The sequence below is a fragment of the Antechinus flavipes genome, chromosome 6, assembly GCF_016432865.1.
Source record: "Antechinus flavipes isolate AdamAnt ecotype Samford, QLD, Australia chromosome 6, AdamAnt_v2, whole genome shotgun sequence".
In the NCBI taxonomy this organism is placed as follows: Eukaryota; Metazoa; Chordata; class Mammalia; order Dasyuromorphia; family Dasyuridae; genus Antechinus; species Antechinus flavipes.
In genome coordinates this window covers 69,124,789-69,141,821 of record NC_067403.1, presented here as the reverse complement: position 1 = coordinate 69,141,821, position 17,033 = coordinate 69,124,789, and the positions used below count along the sequence as shown (strand labels likewise).

The 17,033-nt window shown below is 36.7% G+C and overlaps 1 protein-coding gene across 3 annotated transcripts in view; it reads left to right on the top strand.

Annotated features, from left to right (window-relative positions):
• Positions 1-17,033, top strand: part of INPP4B (inositol polyphosphate-4-phosphatase type II B) — a 931,109-nt gene that overhangs the window by 470,413 nt on the left and 443,663 nt on the right. For all 3 annotated transcript variants that reach the window (XM_051965729.1, XM_051965726.1, XM_051965728.1), the window contains exon 7: positions 332-448. In XM_051965729.1, the coding sequence (XP_051821689.1) occupies positions 332-448 (117 nt within the window). The remainder of the gene's footprint in view (positions 1-331; positions 449-17,033) is intronic.

Genomic DNA, 17,033 nt, shown 5'->3' with positions numbered 1-17,033 from the left:
TAAATTGTTTATCATGGCACAGCATGAGCAGGTCTGATAAATGATGACAGGGCCAAGTGAGAGCATTTATTACCAAGTAGCTTCCTCTCCATCCCAGAAACACCTCTTTTCTCGGGTATGATCAACTTTTTGTGTGCTGAATATTAGACCACTGTCAAGTGTCATTTGACCAACAAGGTCTCTTTTTTCTTGTATGTTAAGTATTTCCTGGGGGGATGGGGAGAGGGCAATGAGGCTCTAAACATTCTTGGTGTCCTGTCATCTGTTATTGCATGCTGAGCTGCCGGCAGCTATTACCTAACTGAGTCCAAGCTATCTGCTTGTTATGCAGGGGACAAGGAACCCACTGTTTTTGACTGGTGTGACATTTCCACCTGAATACCCTATCTATGAGGAGACCAATATCAAACTAACGGTCTATGATGTCAAGGATAAGTTCCATGACACGGTAAGTACTTGACCCTCAGTTTTATTTGCGAAAAGAAGGAGTGAAGTTTGTTCTAAACCCTTGGTTCTCCTTTCTTAACAGACTCTTTACCCCGTTGCTATAGTTTTGGCAGGATGTCACTTTGTGATGTTTATTTCACCTTTTACAGAGCAGATGAGGGTCCTTGGTTAGTAGACGATGAATGTGGGAACCTCTTCCTGGATTTCACTTTGTTACTCTTGAGTGGATTACGTATGAAGTCTCCACAGACTGAGGGGGTTAATCTTTTGTGTTTCTCTTTAATTGGTGGGCAGGGAACATATGGAATAGATTGACTTCAAGCAATCCTTTCCAAAACATGTTACTAATCAGATAATGCTGTTCACATTGAAAACCAGTGGAATAGTGAAGTCTTTGACTCTGAAGACCATGAATGTCCCTCGTATTTCATTTGACTCAGTTCCATACCAAAAACCGAAGCTCCCTCAATACTGGCACTTTTATTAGCTTCCAAGTGAAAGAGAGCAGAAAAATGGAAACTGTCAACTTTCATCTTGTGATTTACATCAAGGCCTTTACAGGGCCAGCCTTAGTCATGATCAAAGCAGGTAGTTCCCAATATGTAATTCTAGAGGCTAAAAACCCTCCAAGTATACTTATTTATTAGCTGTTAATTTTGGAAAAGTAAATTCTCTTAAGTTTCATTATTGGTAAAATAGGGTTAGTGATATTTTCACTGGCTATTTTAAAAAGTTGTGGTCAGTGTCACAGCAGCTCATTATTCAGCAATACATGATAAGTTATCTCATTGGATCATTACAAATAATACTCTAAACTAAGTGCAATGATTATGTTCACTTTATAATGGAGGAAACTGAGGGTCAAGAAAGTTAACTAATTTATTCAGGGATGCATAGGTAGTATATGTCAGAGAGGATCTGAATCTAGGATTTGTGATTCTGAGTACATCACTCTATACATCAAGCCAGATTACCTTGCTGGGTTTCAGTTTCCTCCTCTTATAAGTCTTAGAAAAATGTCTAGGATTTCTAAGATATAGAGAGCTCCTTGGCAAGTGGGGGTAGGGAGACTACTTTCACGAAAAAGATCCTTCTGCAGATGAGTCTGAGAGAAACTCATGTGACTTGTACAAGGTCATTTGACTGGTAAGTGTCAGAGATGGGATTTGAGCCTGGCTTTAAGCCTGAAACTCTAACCATTTCACTGTATTTTATCAACCACTCTATAAATGTTATTTATTATTATCACTATTATTATTGGATCACTTTTTATATATACACTGGTCAACCAGGATCTCGGACCTTGCTCCTATATGGCCTAAAATGTTGGCCCTATTATTTTTCTGGGCTGTCCTACAAATAAAGGAATAGAGTACTATTTTCAGAAAGCTGTTTTAGTAGAAAGCAAAGAAGAAGGCAGCTTTCTCCCTTAGTCTAGTAGCATTGCCACAGACAAGCTTATTTATTTAATTCTTTGGCTCCTCAGAAGGCACACAGACCAGAATCCAAAGAGATCATATAGGATAAGCACAGTTCTGCTAGTTGTCCATCTTTTCTAAATATTTGTTGAATTGAAATGGACAGGTAATTCGGCCATATCAGGGAAGAGATCTAAGTGCTTGAAAAGATAACATGATCTTCTTGCAGAGGTCCACCTTTGGGATGAAACATGAACTGAGCTCCCAGGGAACATGGCAGAAGTTAACCCAGGCAGACAGTAGAAATGCCATCTTTTCCATCTTCCCATTTATACCCCTGAGTCATACCTCTATCTTGCTCCCTATCAATTTTGTAAAATATTGAAAAAAAAATACAGTATGGTAGAGAAAAAAAAAGTCATTGAACTGGGAGATACAGGGTGGTACATGTGTTCTGAGCTGGTTCAGATATTCACTAGCTAGCTGACGTTGAGAAAATGACTAAGTCAGGTATCATAGGCACTAGAAAGGACTTTAGAAATCATAGAGGAAAATAGCTTCATTTTACACATGCAGAAGCTTTAATCCAGGAAGGTCAAGAGGCCACAGATATCTAGGAAGCAAGTGAAAAAGTCAGATTTCAGTTGAAGTTTGGATTTCCAAATTCAGTATGCTTTTCAATGCCTTGGTTTCTTCATTTGTAAAAATATTTGATTTGGACTATGGGATGCTTGAGATCTCTTTTGGTTCTGACATCTTTGCCTCTATTAATTCTGAAAGGATTGGGACAAAGAGATACTTTAAAAAGAGATTTTTTTTAACAATAAAGAAGTTATCTTAATAATGAGATTCATTGAAAGAGCATGGATTTTCACATCAAGGGAATAAATACCCAATAAGAACGGTAGTCTTTGTAACCAAAGGCAGATAAGACAAATCATTGGGAAACAAATCCAAAGCTATTTTTTTAATTATTACTTTGCATTTTGCTTATCTTCCTGCCTACCCTTTCTGTCTCTCTCCCTTTCTCCCCCCTCTCTGTTTCTTTTTCTTCCCATCTTTCATTTTCTTCTCTTCTTTCTTTCTCCCTTCTTTTCTATTTCTCTCTGTCTCTTCCTTCCTAAAATAAAGACAGTGTTGACTTGCCTTGTGTCTGCATTAGAGGGCATAGCAGGAAAAAAAGAAGAAATCTTTGTTTTAAGTATTAGTAGAAAAGCCTAGTGATTGAGAATGAATGAGTGAAAAAAAAATCCAGTTAAGTGCTTATGTTATGTTAACTATTGGGGTTTCAAATAGAAAAGTAAGATGGTTTCTAGTGTCAGAGAAGTCATATTCTAAAGAAAAGAGGCAATATGAATAAAAGATTTCAGATTTAAGTTCAGAGGTTTCTGATGTTGATCCATTTGACAATGTCAAGGACTTATGCTTTCTATTCTGGGTTTTCAAGAACTGTGCAATGATACTTGCAAAGGTAGTTATCAGGGAACATCTCCTTAATAGTCATATTTGTGGGTAATGGCTTTCGAGGGAGACATGGATAAGATACAACAGACACTGACTATGGGATGTAGGTCATAGGTATCACTTGTGTCATTTCCTAAATTGTTTTTGTCTTTAACATGGGGAAGATATGAATTTGTACAAGTGATTTTTATCTCCTCTCCTAAATGCGTCCATGCTAATGCATATGCCAGGGGAAAAAAACAATTAGCTAATTCATTAATTAGACTTTATGCAGACCTCTATTATGAAAACTAATGATTGGTCTGCTGTCAAGGCTTTCTTGCTTATCAGAGTGGTTACACCATTATAAAAATTGACTAGCTGCTGGGAAATAAAAGATTTGTAAGATTCAAGCATACTCATAAAATGCAAATAATTAAAAGAAAGCATAACAAATATTTGTCATTTATTCTGAGACCCTAATTAAGGCAGAGCCTTCTATTCAAAACATTGGGCAATTAATGTTAATGATAGAAGAGCTGTTAGAAACTTGATTTGCTTACATGTTACTTAAACATGCTATCCTTTGAACACAAACCTCCTTGAGATCTTGAGATGGTAGGTTTGACTTATGCTTCATTTTAGAGAGAAATATGTTTATGGAAAAGTATTATTAGCTATCATATATTAGGTCTTTGTGTATCAACTCATTATGTTATTGTTGTTTAGTTGTTTCAGACACATCTGATACTTTGTAATCCTATTTAGAGGGTTTTTTTTTTTTTTGGCAAGACATTGAAGTGATTCCTTCTCTAGTTCATTTTACAGATGAGGAAACTGGAGCAAATAGAGTTAAGTGAGTTGGTCAGGTTTGTACTGGGACCAGATTTGAATTAGGTCTTTATGGCTCCAAGCTTGGTGTTTATCCACTGCCGCACCTAGCTGTCCAATCATTCATTATAATGAATAAAGGTATCATCCACGATTAATTCTGAACATCATGGGATGCTTCTTTAGTAAGAGAGCTGTTCTCTCCTTTGCTTCGTCAAGGAAAAATAGCTTTGCTATCTAGGTTAGTGGCTATGACTTAGTTCCTGGAGCTAATGTACTTTTATTGGACCAACAGAATTTCTATTTGCTCAAAACATGGTACTGATTGGAAGGGAGGTAGAACAGCCATTTTCTTTAAAAGTACTATAGATCAAAGCTTCTTAAATTATGGGTCACAGTCCCATATGGGATCACATAACTGAATATGAAAGTCATAAAATTATGATTTATTATCAATAAAAGTTTGATTTGTATACCTATTTTATATATCTATATATCCAGGGTCACGTAAAAATTTCCTGAGGAAAATGTATCACATGTGGAAAACATTTAAGAAATATAGATCCTTAATTGTTATTTGCAGTTAGAAACTAGATCTATGATTGTCATTTGAATAAGAAGTTTCCAGATGTAGAAATACCTTCCACTGAGGCAATTCAGCCCACCTCTGCAACTTAGTGTCTGGAGAATTGACTATGGCATTGAGAGATTAAACACTACTTGTGGAAGGCCACATAGCTAGCATGTGTCAAGAAATGGAACATGGATCCCAGATTTTTGGGTTTTCAGGGTTGCTGCTCTATGAGTTTCATCATGCTATTTTTTACTCTGCAGAAATCAGTTAAATTTGAAGCTTGTTTTGGCCATAGATAAGAGAAGATTAACCTCCTTCCTTCTTTGCCAGGGTGGGGGAATTCCACTTACAACTGTGAAACATTACAAAATAGCAAGTATGTTCTTAGAATCCATTGTTATGGTCGTTACTTTTATCAAAATACTTTTCTTTCCTCTCTCCTTCCCTCCCTCCTTCCCTCTCTTCCTCTCTTCCTTCCTTCCTTCCATTCTTCCTTCCTTCCTTCCTCCCTCCCTCCCTCCCTCTCTCTCTCCCTCCCTCTTTCCCACCCTCCCTTCCTTCCTTCCTCCCTCCCTCCTTCCTCCCTCCCTCCCTTCCTCCCTCCTCCTCCTTCCTTCCTTCCTTCCTTCTTCCTTCCTTCCTTCCTTCCTCCTCCTTCCTTCCTTCCTTCCTTCCTTCTTCCTTCTTCCTTCCTTCTTCCTTCCTTCCTCCCTCCCTCCTTCCTTCCTTCCTTCCTTCCTTCCTTCCTTCCTCCCTCCTCCTCCCTCCCTCCTTCCTTCCTTCCTTCCTTCCTTCCTTCCTTCCTTCCTTCCTTCCTTCCTTCCTTCCTTCCTTCCTTCCTTCCTTCCTTCCTCCCTTCCTTTCTTCTTTCCTTCCTTTCTCCCTCCCTCCCTCCCTTCCTTCCTACCTACCTACTTGTGATTGAACTAATACTTGTACAACTATGGCATAAGCCTCCATAGCAACTTAAATTTGGCTTTATGCCTCAATCAATAATGATAATTGAAAACTGAAAAGGCATTTCCTCAACCTAAGTTTTCCAGCCTCTACTTTGCAATTTTCAGTCCTAACACACCTGAGAACCTTAGCTCTAAAGACTTTTCTCGTTGTCTCATTGTGTGTATCCTTTCTTATGCATTCAGCAAATGTTGTTTATCCATAAGAATTTTTTCTGGTTAGTACCATGAGAAGAGAGATGGATTTGGAGTTAGATAATCTGGGTTAAATCTTTGCTACTCAGTGTCTAGATCTCTAAATTGAGGATATTGGGCTTCATGACCAATAAGATTTCACTGACTTTATATGATTGTGTGATTTGGAGCCAAGAGGACTACTAAAAATTGTCTTGTCCAAATACTTAGTTGTACAAATGAGAAAATTTAGAATAGAGTGACTTTCCTGAAGTCACATATAAAATAAATGGCCCAATTCCTAATTTTCATAAACAGATACATAATAGTGCCAGATTTATATTTTATCACAAGAGGTATGAATAATGATGGGTGAATATCTTGCAACATGGATGAGTTTTATTCAAAAACTGAATAAAACACCTTCGAAGAGAAGGAAATTAAGAGGGCATAGAATATCTTTCCTTGTTATCATTCTTTTTTGGCTCTTTACAATTGAGAGCCCCCCCGCTTTCTAAAGATATCACTGATAGTAAGTGTAAGGTAAAAACACCAAATAGCTTATCTACAGAGTGAAATTTCAGTTTTTTTTTCATATTTCCAAGACTTTTCCTTCAGGAATAGAGATGATGGAAAGAATGGTATCAATTCATCACAGATTTCTAAATATTTAAAGTTCTATGTCCAATGGACATTTTGTCTAAATTAAGTGTCAACCAATTGCCTGTGTTATTTTGCAACATTCTTAGGACAAGTCCTAAAATTGTACCTTTTTTTTTTTTTTTTTAAGCATTCTGAGAACAAATTGATGTAGGCTTTTTAAATGTTTGTTTCCTTTTGGCATAATGTGTATTGTTGGCCTAAACCAACTCGGTGACTTTAATATCCCTGTGAAATATGGGCAAAGGGACCTTCTCATGAGCTCACTAAATTTGAGGCCAGTTCTATTATGGCTTAGAACTTAGGTTTTATTTTCAACCAGAAAAATAGCGTAAGAACATTTCAAATTGGACAGCTTTCTGATGAGCTATGAGTGATCCGGGAGTTTACATCCCCATTACCTGGCAAACAGGTCAAACTTGAGATTATTAAAAATCCTAAATACAAGAGAAATGTTATATATTTGTAGGGAAATAATGTGAGGGATATGTTAACATAATCCTTAGATTCCAAGACCTTTGCTTCCCAATTGCCTCTTTTTTGTTTCTGCCTCCACAGCATTTCTCATCTCTCTCTTTCTTCTCCATTCCCACTTTCATAACTCCTAGTACAAGTCCTCATTAGCACAGGCCTCCGTTCTACTTCAGTAGCCTCTGAAGCAGCCTTTTTGCTTCTCTGTCTCCCCTCCAATACAACTTTCAAACAGTTCCCAGAATAATCTTTCCTTTGTTTAGAGCTGGTCTTGCCCCAATTCTGCTCAAAAATCTCTAGCAGCTCCCAAGAATGAATTAAGTTTCCTCCTGTGTCAGAACTCCTCAAGAACTATTTAACTACAACTGGCCAGTTTTGTCATAGATTATTTTTTTCCCTTTTTCTCTTTCCAGGAATTCTTTGCTCCTGTCATACTGGCTAGGACACATACTCTGGCCCTCGATGAATACTGGGTTTGATTCTTCTTGGCTTTGTGCATGCTTTTCTCTCAGCCTTGCTCCCTCTTTGCCTATTGTGATCCTATCTATATTTAAAATTCCAAGTCAAATGTCACTTCCTCCAAGAAGCCTTACCTATTCTCTCTCTAACATACAAATATTATAAGAAACTTCAAATCCCACTCTGTTTTCTTCTCTTTAGTGTAGGTATTAGATAATATTGCATATTCCAGTAACTTGTAATTTTGTCAAAAGAATTACTGCAAGACCAAATATTATGTAAACTTTCCATTTCTTTCTGTATATAGCATGGTTTTCAGCACCTAGCAGGTCCTTGATAAATATTTGTTGAGTTCTATAACTCCCTCAGTTCCTTTATTGGAACTTTGCATTTGAATTCAATTCAAGAATCCTTTATTATGCATGTGTTTTATGTGAACTAGGCAGTGAGGAGGGGATAGAAACAGCAAAATGCCATGCTACTACCCCTGCCCTCAAAGATTTCATTCTACTAAGTGAATTTTCAAATAAATGCTTGTAAGGTCATTTAAAAGTCAGAGAAAACAGTATTAACTTGGAGCAGAAGAGCAGAGAAGTTTTCATGAGGGTCTAGCACATGAGCTGAGACTTACATGAAAGAAAGGATACTGAGAGGCAGAAGTGAGGAATCAGATTTCAGGTATGGGGTATGGCATGTACAAATGTACAAAGGGAATGGCTGGAAATCCAACTGGCTGGAACTGGATGATGTGAAGAATAATAGGAAATTAACCTGTTAGAGTTCTATGGTAAAAGGCCCTAAATGTCAGGCTGAAGAATGTGTGTTTTATTCTAGTGAGGGCACTGAAGATTTTTGAACTGAGGAATGAGATGATAAGAGTGTTACTTTAGGAAAATTATTTTGGCAGGTTTGGGGGAGACAGATCATAAGATCACAAAAATAGGGCTCAAAAGGATCTTAGATCATCTAACGTAGTTCTCTTTGTTTGACAGATAAAGGAATAAAAGTCAAGAGAGGTTATTTGAATAGCCCAAGGTCAGATAGAAAGTAAATGGAAAAGTTAGATTTTGAACAGAGGTCTTCAGAAATCCATTACTCTTTCTGCTTTACTACAATTGGGAAGAGAACTATTAGAAACAGGAAGACGCTTTATTTAGTTTTATTTTTCCAACCTTGTGAGGGAAGAGGAGAGAGAAAGGATGAAATGTGCAGATGGCAGTAAAAAGAAAGGGCAACTAATTGGTTGGGAGTGGGAGGAAGGGAATAATCCAGGGTAATTCCAAAGTCATAAACTTGGGTAATTGATAGGATGGTGATTCACTCAATAAGCATAAGGAAATGTGAAGAAAGGGGATATTTGTTTATATGTTGGTGAGGGTGGAGTTGGCAGATTTGGAGATAAAATTATCCCCATTTTGTTCAAGTCAAGGTGTCAGTAGGATATGTACAAGGAGATATTTAGCAGAGAAGTGGGTGATGTGGGGCTGAAGTTTTGGAGAGATTAAATGGTGAGAGGGTCATGCTTATAAAAAGTTTAACAGTGAAGAAGAGGAGAAAGGGGACAGTAATTTGAGAAGAAATGAGGGTTAAATGAAGAGTTTTGAATCTAGGGGGCAAATCCAAGCATATTTGAGGCTATTGGGAGATGAAACAAAAAGTAAACAGAGGATAAGAATAATTGAAAGGGCAAACTCCCTGAAATGACAAGACAAAATGGGATCAAAAATAAATATAGAATGGATTAGCTTTAGTAAGAAGGGCTACCTGTTCCACATAGAGTAGGAAAATGGATGAAGATGTAGAAGGGATTAGGTATAGTGTAGAGCAGTAAGCATTATCAAACCAGGCACCAAGTTAGAGATACAAAGATAAAGATGAAGTAATTTATGAAGAAAAGATATAAGGTTAGGTACTGGGCCTGTGATCTCAACAGATTAGGGAATTCCCCATTGAATTAGGGGAATCTGTTACCAATGCAGGGATCAAAAGATAAAAACAACAGTTTCTGCTGCTAAGTAGCTTATATTTTACAGGGCTGAGGGAATGGGTAGCATGCACATTGATAAACATATATAAACTGCCTTCAGTGTATATATTCCTTAATACATCACATAAGACATATGGCTGTTATTTAATAAATTCTGGTTTAATTGTTGGATTAAATGATCCTTTTTAGCTGATGATCACGGAACAACTATTTTTCTAATATTTTAAAGACTCCATGACAGTGCCTACCAAGTAGAAAACTAATTAGGGATTTGCAATTTTTGCTTTATCTTTGATGAATATGATTGGTACAGACAATGAAAATGGATAATTGGAGTCTAAAATAACTTTTTGGTTGTGGGTGGGTAACAATTCATTTAACTGGACATAACCTTCTTTTTTTATTTGAAGTTTTTTTTTATTTTCAAAACATTTGCAAGGATATTTTTTCCAACATTGACCCTTGAAAAACCCTGTGTTCCAATTCTACCCCCTCTCCCCATTTCTTCCTCCCTCCTTTTCTACCCTCCCTCCCTACATGGCATGTAATCCAATATATGGACATAACATTCTAAGTGACATTTGGGAGCTATTTGTGAAGTCAAGACTTTACAACCACAGATTTTTTTTCCCCCCTAACTCGAATGTATTTTCTCATTATCCCTTAGATATTTTTCTTGATTCTATTGTTCCATGTAATTTGTGCCACACAGACAAGAATAGAGCCTAAAATATTGGAATACTTCCAGTTTTTAGTTTTGATTCTATACTCTCCACTGGGTATTGGGCATTAATGTAAATGCAGGTAGCTAGCTTTCTTGAATAGTTTCTTTGATGAGAATGATACCTGATTGGAATTAGGCTAGACATGGATGTGAAATGGTGAATAGAGAATAACTGAGACTGGATTAAGGAACAACTGAACTCAAATCAAGTCTCAGACACTTAGTAGTTTTGTGACTCTGAGCAAGTTGCTTTTAGGAATAATAATTGTACTTATCTCCCTGGATTATTATGAAGATCAAATGAGATAATAATTATAAAGCACTTAGTACAATGCCTGGAACATAGTAAATGGTGTAAAAATGTGTTGTTGGGCTTTTTAGTTATTATCATTAATGTTGTACAATTTTCCCCTTTCTTCCTTCTCTGGGTGGAGGGAAGTCTCCATATATCTCCTGGTGGTTCCATTTTCCATTTTTGCCTTACATATCTGAGATGTAGTGCTCTCTGCTATCAATTTCTCCTGAATATAGTAGTATAGAAGCTAGTGATTTAAAAAATGAGTTTGCCTAGGGCAGGAGCTGGCTCTTAATTACTGAAAGTTTATATAAGCTGCTCAGTCAGGAACAAAAGGAAACTCAAGAGTTAGGGCTTTCTTGGAGTCACTTGAATGGAATAATGATTGCAACCAAGTTCCATCTGGCTCTGAGATTCCAGAGAAAATTATTTTTAAACTTCTCAGGCAAAGCCAAGAGTTTGTACTGAGACGGTGGGTGAATGCCCAGTGACATCTGCTTCCACGTCACAAAACACCACCTTCTTAGATCGCTTTAAGTTTCGTTAACTTGGATTTTTGTGGCATGAACTCAAACTATCTCCACTATGGGGCAATTGGAGCCTGGATTAAATGCTGAGGTTGCAGCTGTTCCTAATATCATTTTTCTGAGAGTCTTGTCTGCATAATTAAAAAAAAATACATTGGCCTTTACTTGATGACTTTGGTAAAACACAAAGGTAGTTGAAAACATGAAGATTAATTTTAATGGATGGGGAGAGTAGATTATGCATGTTTAGTGTATTACAATGGTTTTTTTGGGGGAAGAAATTGTCATGATTGTTTCTATTTTTATGAAGTTTATATGTTATTTGAAAATTACATTTATGGGCCTTTTTGAGCCCCACTAGCCTGATTTTAGCTTTCAGAATGTGAGAAAGAATGGTTTTCCAACAACAAATTAAAGTATAAATAACCCCCTTGTTGTTTTAAAAAGTGAAATGAAAACATGTGGCAGGACACCCTATTTTCATACATATTTTGGAACTTAAGTTGGAATGCCAAAAATATGCCAGACATTCTTTTTGGTAGCAGAGTAACAAAGATGCCAGCTGCAGCATATGTGGCAACTTACAAGTGTGCATATAACACTGGATTTCATGTATAATCTCACCTCCTGGCAAGACAATTAAGACTTCCTAAGTCCAAGATCATAAAAGATCTGTCTAGCTTACTCTGTTGGAAAAACCCCTCTATGATTCTTTTAAACATTTGCTTTCAGAATAGTTTACGTAGGGAAGGACATTTATATAAGTGATTGAGAGTTTGGCAGTGTCGAACACCACCACAAAGATATTTTCATTTTGCAAGACTCTTTCTTTCCCCTGTCTTGCTCCATGAAAAGAAATATTTGAAGATGAAACATATATATTACATATATATTGCTTAGGGCAGGAGTTGGCTTTTAATTACTGAAAGTTTATATAAGCTGCACAGTCAGGAACAAAAGGAAACTCAGAAGTTAGAGTTTTCTTCAATTTCTATATGTGTATATGTATATAAAGCTTTTACTTGCTTGGTGATATTTCTGGTATTTTCATGAAAGGAGCCTCTTCTACATAAGGTAAGACATTTTGCCAAACTCTATGATGTACACCAAAGAACAATCCTGCAAGTAAAGTTATGACCAGTTTGAAGAGTTCAAAGAGCTGACCTAGAAATGGACAAAAAAGGATTGGGAACCAGAAGTGAGCATAGATAACAAAAGCTATAGATTTTTTCCGCACTCCAACTGTTCAGATTTTAAAGAACATCTCATCATTCCACAACATAGGTAGACACATAAAAAATATTTAATACCGATGTACATGGGCCATATGAGCCTATTTTAAACTTTTTAGACCTAGGTTCAGTTTTAAATACAAAAACAGAAGGAAAATACCCTAGAGAACTCTCAGATGTGTTCTTCTCTTCATGATGAGCAGTCGTCCTTATTAACACAGGATCTCAAAAACAGCCATATCTTTCAGGCTCTTTTTCTTTGCTTTTCCCATTAGATTTTCCCCGAGCACATTTATTCTATGTCCACAATGTGTTAAGTATAGAAGATGCAAATAATATAAATTATGCCCATTAAATAAATATAGACATTCATTATTTTTCACCTCAAATTTCTATGTTGCAAAGGAACAAAAGACAGAGCATCCCAGGGAAAAGATACCAAAATGTAGGATATTTATTATAGATCTGTTTGGTGTAAGCTTGTGAGATACTGTCTTAAGTGATGAGGGAAATGCACAGATAAGTGAGACCCAACCCTTTCCCTCAGGGTAATGAGTGGAGAAAAGGTATAATAATTATAACAATAACAACAACAATAATAGTAAGGCACCCTTGTTAGTTCATTTAGGAGAAAGTAAGGAGGACAACTTTAACTTTCTTGGTACAGAACACGGTAAGAACCAGGTGCAGGAAATAGAAGCTCATATTGTGTTAAAGCATTTCCCCTGCCCCTTATCTGATAGCTCCCACAAGTCTTACATCAGGCTCTAGCCATAATCATGTGATCTCTTGGGCTATTTCTAAGGTAATCATAATCAGGTTGATTATGGTTTTTTTTTTTCTTTTTTTTTCTTTTTTTTTTTGTCCCCTATTGGGGTATTGAACTGTTACTATCTCAATTTCTATCATCCTCACAACTATTTATCAGCAAATATTAATGATGCAGTTACATACCAGGCACTGGGCTATGTACACTCTAAAAATATGAGAACAGAAGTAAAATGGAACCATTGAGCTTAACAACAAGTGTCTTTTCCTTGCAAGGGCCAAATCTATGGCTTGGATTTTGGAGTTGTGTATGGAGACACGTGACTCATAATAAAAGCCAACCTGTCTGTGGGGTTTGCATTAACTTTTCAAAAGAGCAGAGATGTGTGAGGACTACTAGAATGTATCTTTACTTTCATCTTCCATTACTCTTCTGATGCTTCTGACAGTCTTTCCTGAGTATGGGGGGAAACAGCTGCACAAAAACACCTTAAAGAAGATAATGCTAAACAGGGATTTTTATCCAATCTTTAGGACTATTGTCTTGAAATCACAATTCTCTTTTTCCTGTTGTAGAAGCTAATATCATAATTATCAAGTATTAATATACCAATATTCATTAATAATTAATATTATACTATTAATATTACATAAAATAGCAAGTAAAAGTTATTTGGGGGAGAGAGGAAGAGAGAAAGGGGGGAAGAGACAGAGAGGTAGGCAGACCACTGACCTGAGATTGGTGGTACAGAAATAGATTTTGATAAAAGGCTAGAAAATGCTTATGTTACCTCAGTTTTAGACCCTGTTTAATGCCTTTATATCTCTTCCAAAATTAAATGGGCTGAGAAGTAGTGAGTTTTTCCTTCTTGAAGATGTTCATACAAAGAATGAGCAACCACCTTTTTGATATGAAGGAGTGAAGATTTTCTGGATCTCATGGCCTCTGAAGTCTCTTCCCTTCTTGCCTTCCTACCCTGATCTGTGATCATGATATGATGCTATTTAATTTAATGTCAATCCAGACCTAGTGTACCAATGTCGTGAGGTTATAGTAGAATTGGTCTTTGTAGTGAACCAGGTAAAGTGGATAGAGATGGACACGGCCAGGAAAGAGAAATAGAGATTCCTATCCTATCTTCCATAATCTGTCTTTTATTTTGTCTTTCTTAAATCAAAGGTGAAACTGTTACTGTTGATGTCGCTGTGTATGAGTATGGTTGAAGATAGGACTCTGTCTATAGCTCCACACTGGGTCCATATGTCGACCATCCGTTCACACCCGGGTAGACCCTGTGTTCCATAGATTCTTGGTGTGTAATGCTCAGAGTCAGAAACTTGGTCCAAGTCACCAGGTCCTGTTCTGCTCAGCAGCTCTACCTTGTTTCTGAATGCCATTTACAGGAAGGATCTGTCTGCTTCATTTGTTTTCCTCCTGACAGTAGTTTGTCAACATTGCTCAAATTTGTAAATGGGCAAGTCTTAATGGCACTTTAATATTTAAACTGCTTTTTCTCCCACTTTATCTTGCTGTTCATCATCTGTTGAGCCTCAAATTACTCGTCTGGGCATCTGTAGCTTGAAGGGCATCTGTCTAAGTGAATGATATTATAAGATCACCATAAAATCATAAACTTCTCTGGAAAGGGATATCTGAGAAACTACCAGATATAAGAATGTTAGTATTGTATCTGAAAGATCATAGATTCATAGGTCTATAGCGAAAAGTGACTTAGAGACCATTTATTTCAAATGTCCTCATTTTTCAGATTTAAATAATTTGTCCAGTCATGTAAAAAGTAACTGCCAGAGGTGATATTTGAATATGTCTTTGCTTTTCCCTAGGATTACAAATGTAGAGCTGAAAGGGATGGGAGATGATCTCCAAAATCATCTTGTCCAATAAATTCGTTTTACGGGGTGGAGGACTGAGTCAGAGTTATAATGACTCACTTGAGATAATTCACAGTTATTGACAATCCCAAGTTCTCTGATTCCAAAGCCAATGTTACTATCATTGATCCATACAGCCTTTCAGTTTGAAGAATTTGATGCTATTTGCCTTACTTGAACTTGAAAGAGATGATATCTGTGGGACTGATTTCCAACCCCAAAATCCAATGATTCTGAATAGACGGGGTTACTGATACTCAACTCTTTTAATACTAGCCCTTAATCCTAATATATCAGATGGCAATAGATGTAGAAGCAATGGTGTGAATTTACAATAATAGATTCAGCTAACTACCTCACCCATCCTATTGGTGGTAGTAATTATTTTTTTAAATTGTTGTTGTCCATTTGTATCTGACTCTTTGTATCTTCATTTGGGGTACTCTTGGCAAAGATACTGGAGTGGTTTGCCTTTTTCAGCCCATTTTACAGATGAGGAAAGTGAGGTAAACAGGACTAAGTGACTTACCCAGGCTCATACAATTAGTACATATCTGAGGCCAGATTTGAACTCAGAAAGATTAGTCTTCCTGACTTCAGGCCTGGCACTCTATCCACGGTGCCACCTAACTGCCCTCAAATACTGAATTTACTATGATTTGAGCTCAGTCATAACATCTCTTTGCAACCTTTCTTGTTGAAAAATCGTACACTCTGGCTGAATAAATTTCCTTTTCTGTTTGGTAAATTTTGTATTGAGTTTGCTGTTTCTCCTGGGATTCTCTAGTTTTTTGGACAAGGATGGCAATTATTTTAGGTATTAACCACTGCTGTGATTCCACAGTTCATGTGGCTAGCAACAGTGAAGGGAATTTAAGTGTGCCTGGAGGGGCAGGGCTTAAATCATACACATCCCCTTGAGGCTGACAATATCCTACTTTAAATCATTCTTCTGTCTATTTTTCTTGAACCTTAATTTTTGGTGGCACCAAACTAGTAGCCTAAAACAAAGACCCTAGCTCCCTCTTGGGACCTTACTGTGATTCTCAGTTCAAACTATTTTCTGCTTCAGAACTGACTTTTCTCAGCTATCTCTAAACTCTGTGACTTGCCTGTCATTTTTAAAATGTTTTTTTTTCATATCTTTTGATGCTCTTTTACCACAGTCATTTCCTCTTCATCCTACCCCTTCCTCTCATATTATCTTTCACACTCATTGTAAAAAAGAAAGCAATTTAAGAAAAAAAAAGTCACAACAATGTCAGAGAACATGTATAAATTCCTATGTCTGTGGACTCAACTTCTCATATGAGAAGAGCCAATTATCTTTTGTCATCACCTATCTAGTTAAAAAAACAATAATCAGTCATATTACTTTTAAATGGTAGTTTCATTTGCACTGCTGTTGTGTATATTATTCTTCTTATTTGATTCATTTCTCTTTGAATCAGTTTATACTGGTCTTCCCGTGTTTCTGTGAATATTTGTCTTAAGACAATTTGGGGGTTAGGATGAGGGCAGGCAATCAGAGTTAAGTGATTTGTCCAGCAAGTCACATAGCTAGACAATGTTAAGTTTCTGGATTTAAACTCAGATCTTCCCTGACTCCAGGGTTGGTGCTCTATCCACTGTACTACCTAACTCTTCCACCATTGCTTTCAAATAGCTTAATTTGTTCAGCAATTCTCCAACTGATAGGTACCTATTTAACTTAATTTCTAGATGGGATTTTTTTTTTTTGTTGTTGTTGTTTTGTTTTGTTTTGTTATTTGCTAGTACAGAAGCTGCTGTTGTGAATATTGTTTCCCAGGAAAAATTGGGGTAACAGCCTTTCCAGAAGTGAATTAGGTTGTGTTGCATCCCATAGCTTTCCAGCATTATTTCCATCTTTTATTCTGTGTGTATATATATTACAAACATATTACATATGTATGCATATATACTATATATATACATAGATGTGTATATATGTATGTTTAGTTATTATTGTAGTCTTTTTTCAATTGTGTCTCATCCTTTGTGTCACCTTTTGAGGTTTTCTTGGGAAAGATGCTGGAGTGCTTTGTCATTTCCTTCACCAGATCATTTGACAAATGAGGAAACTAAGACCAAAAGTGACTTGCTCAGGGTCATACAGTAAATGTCTGAGTTCAGATTTAAACTCAGGTTTTCTT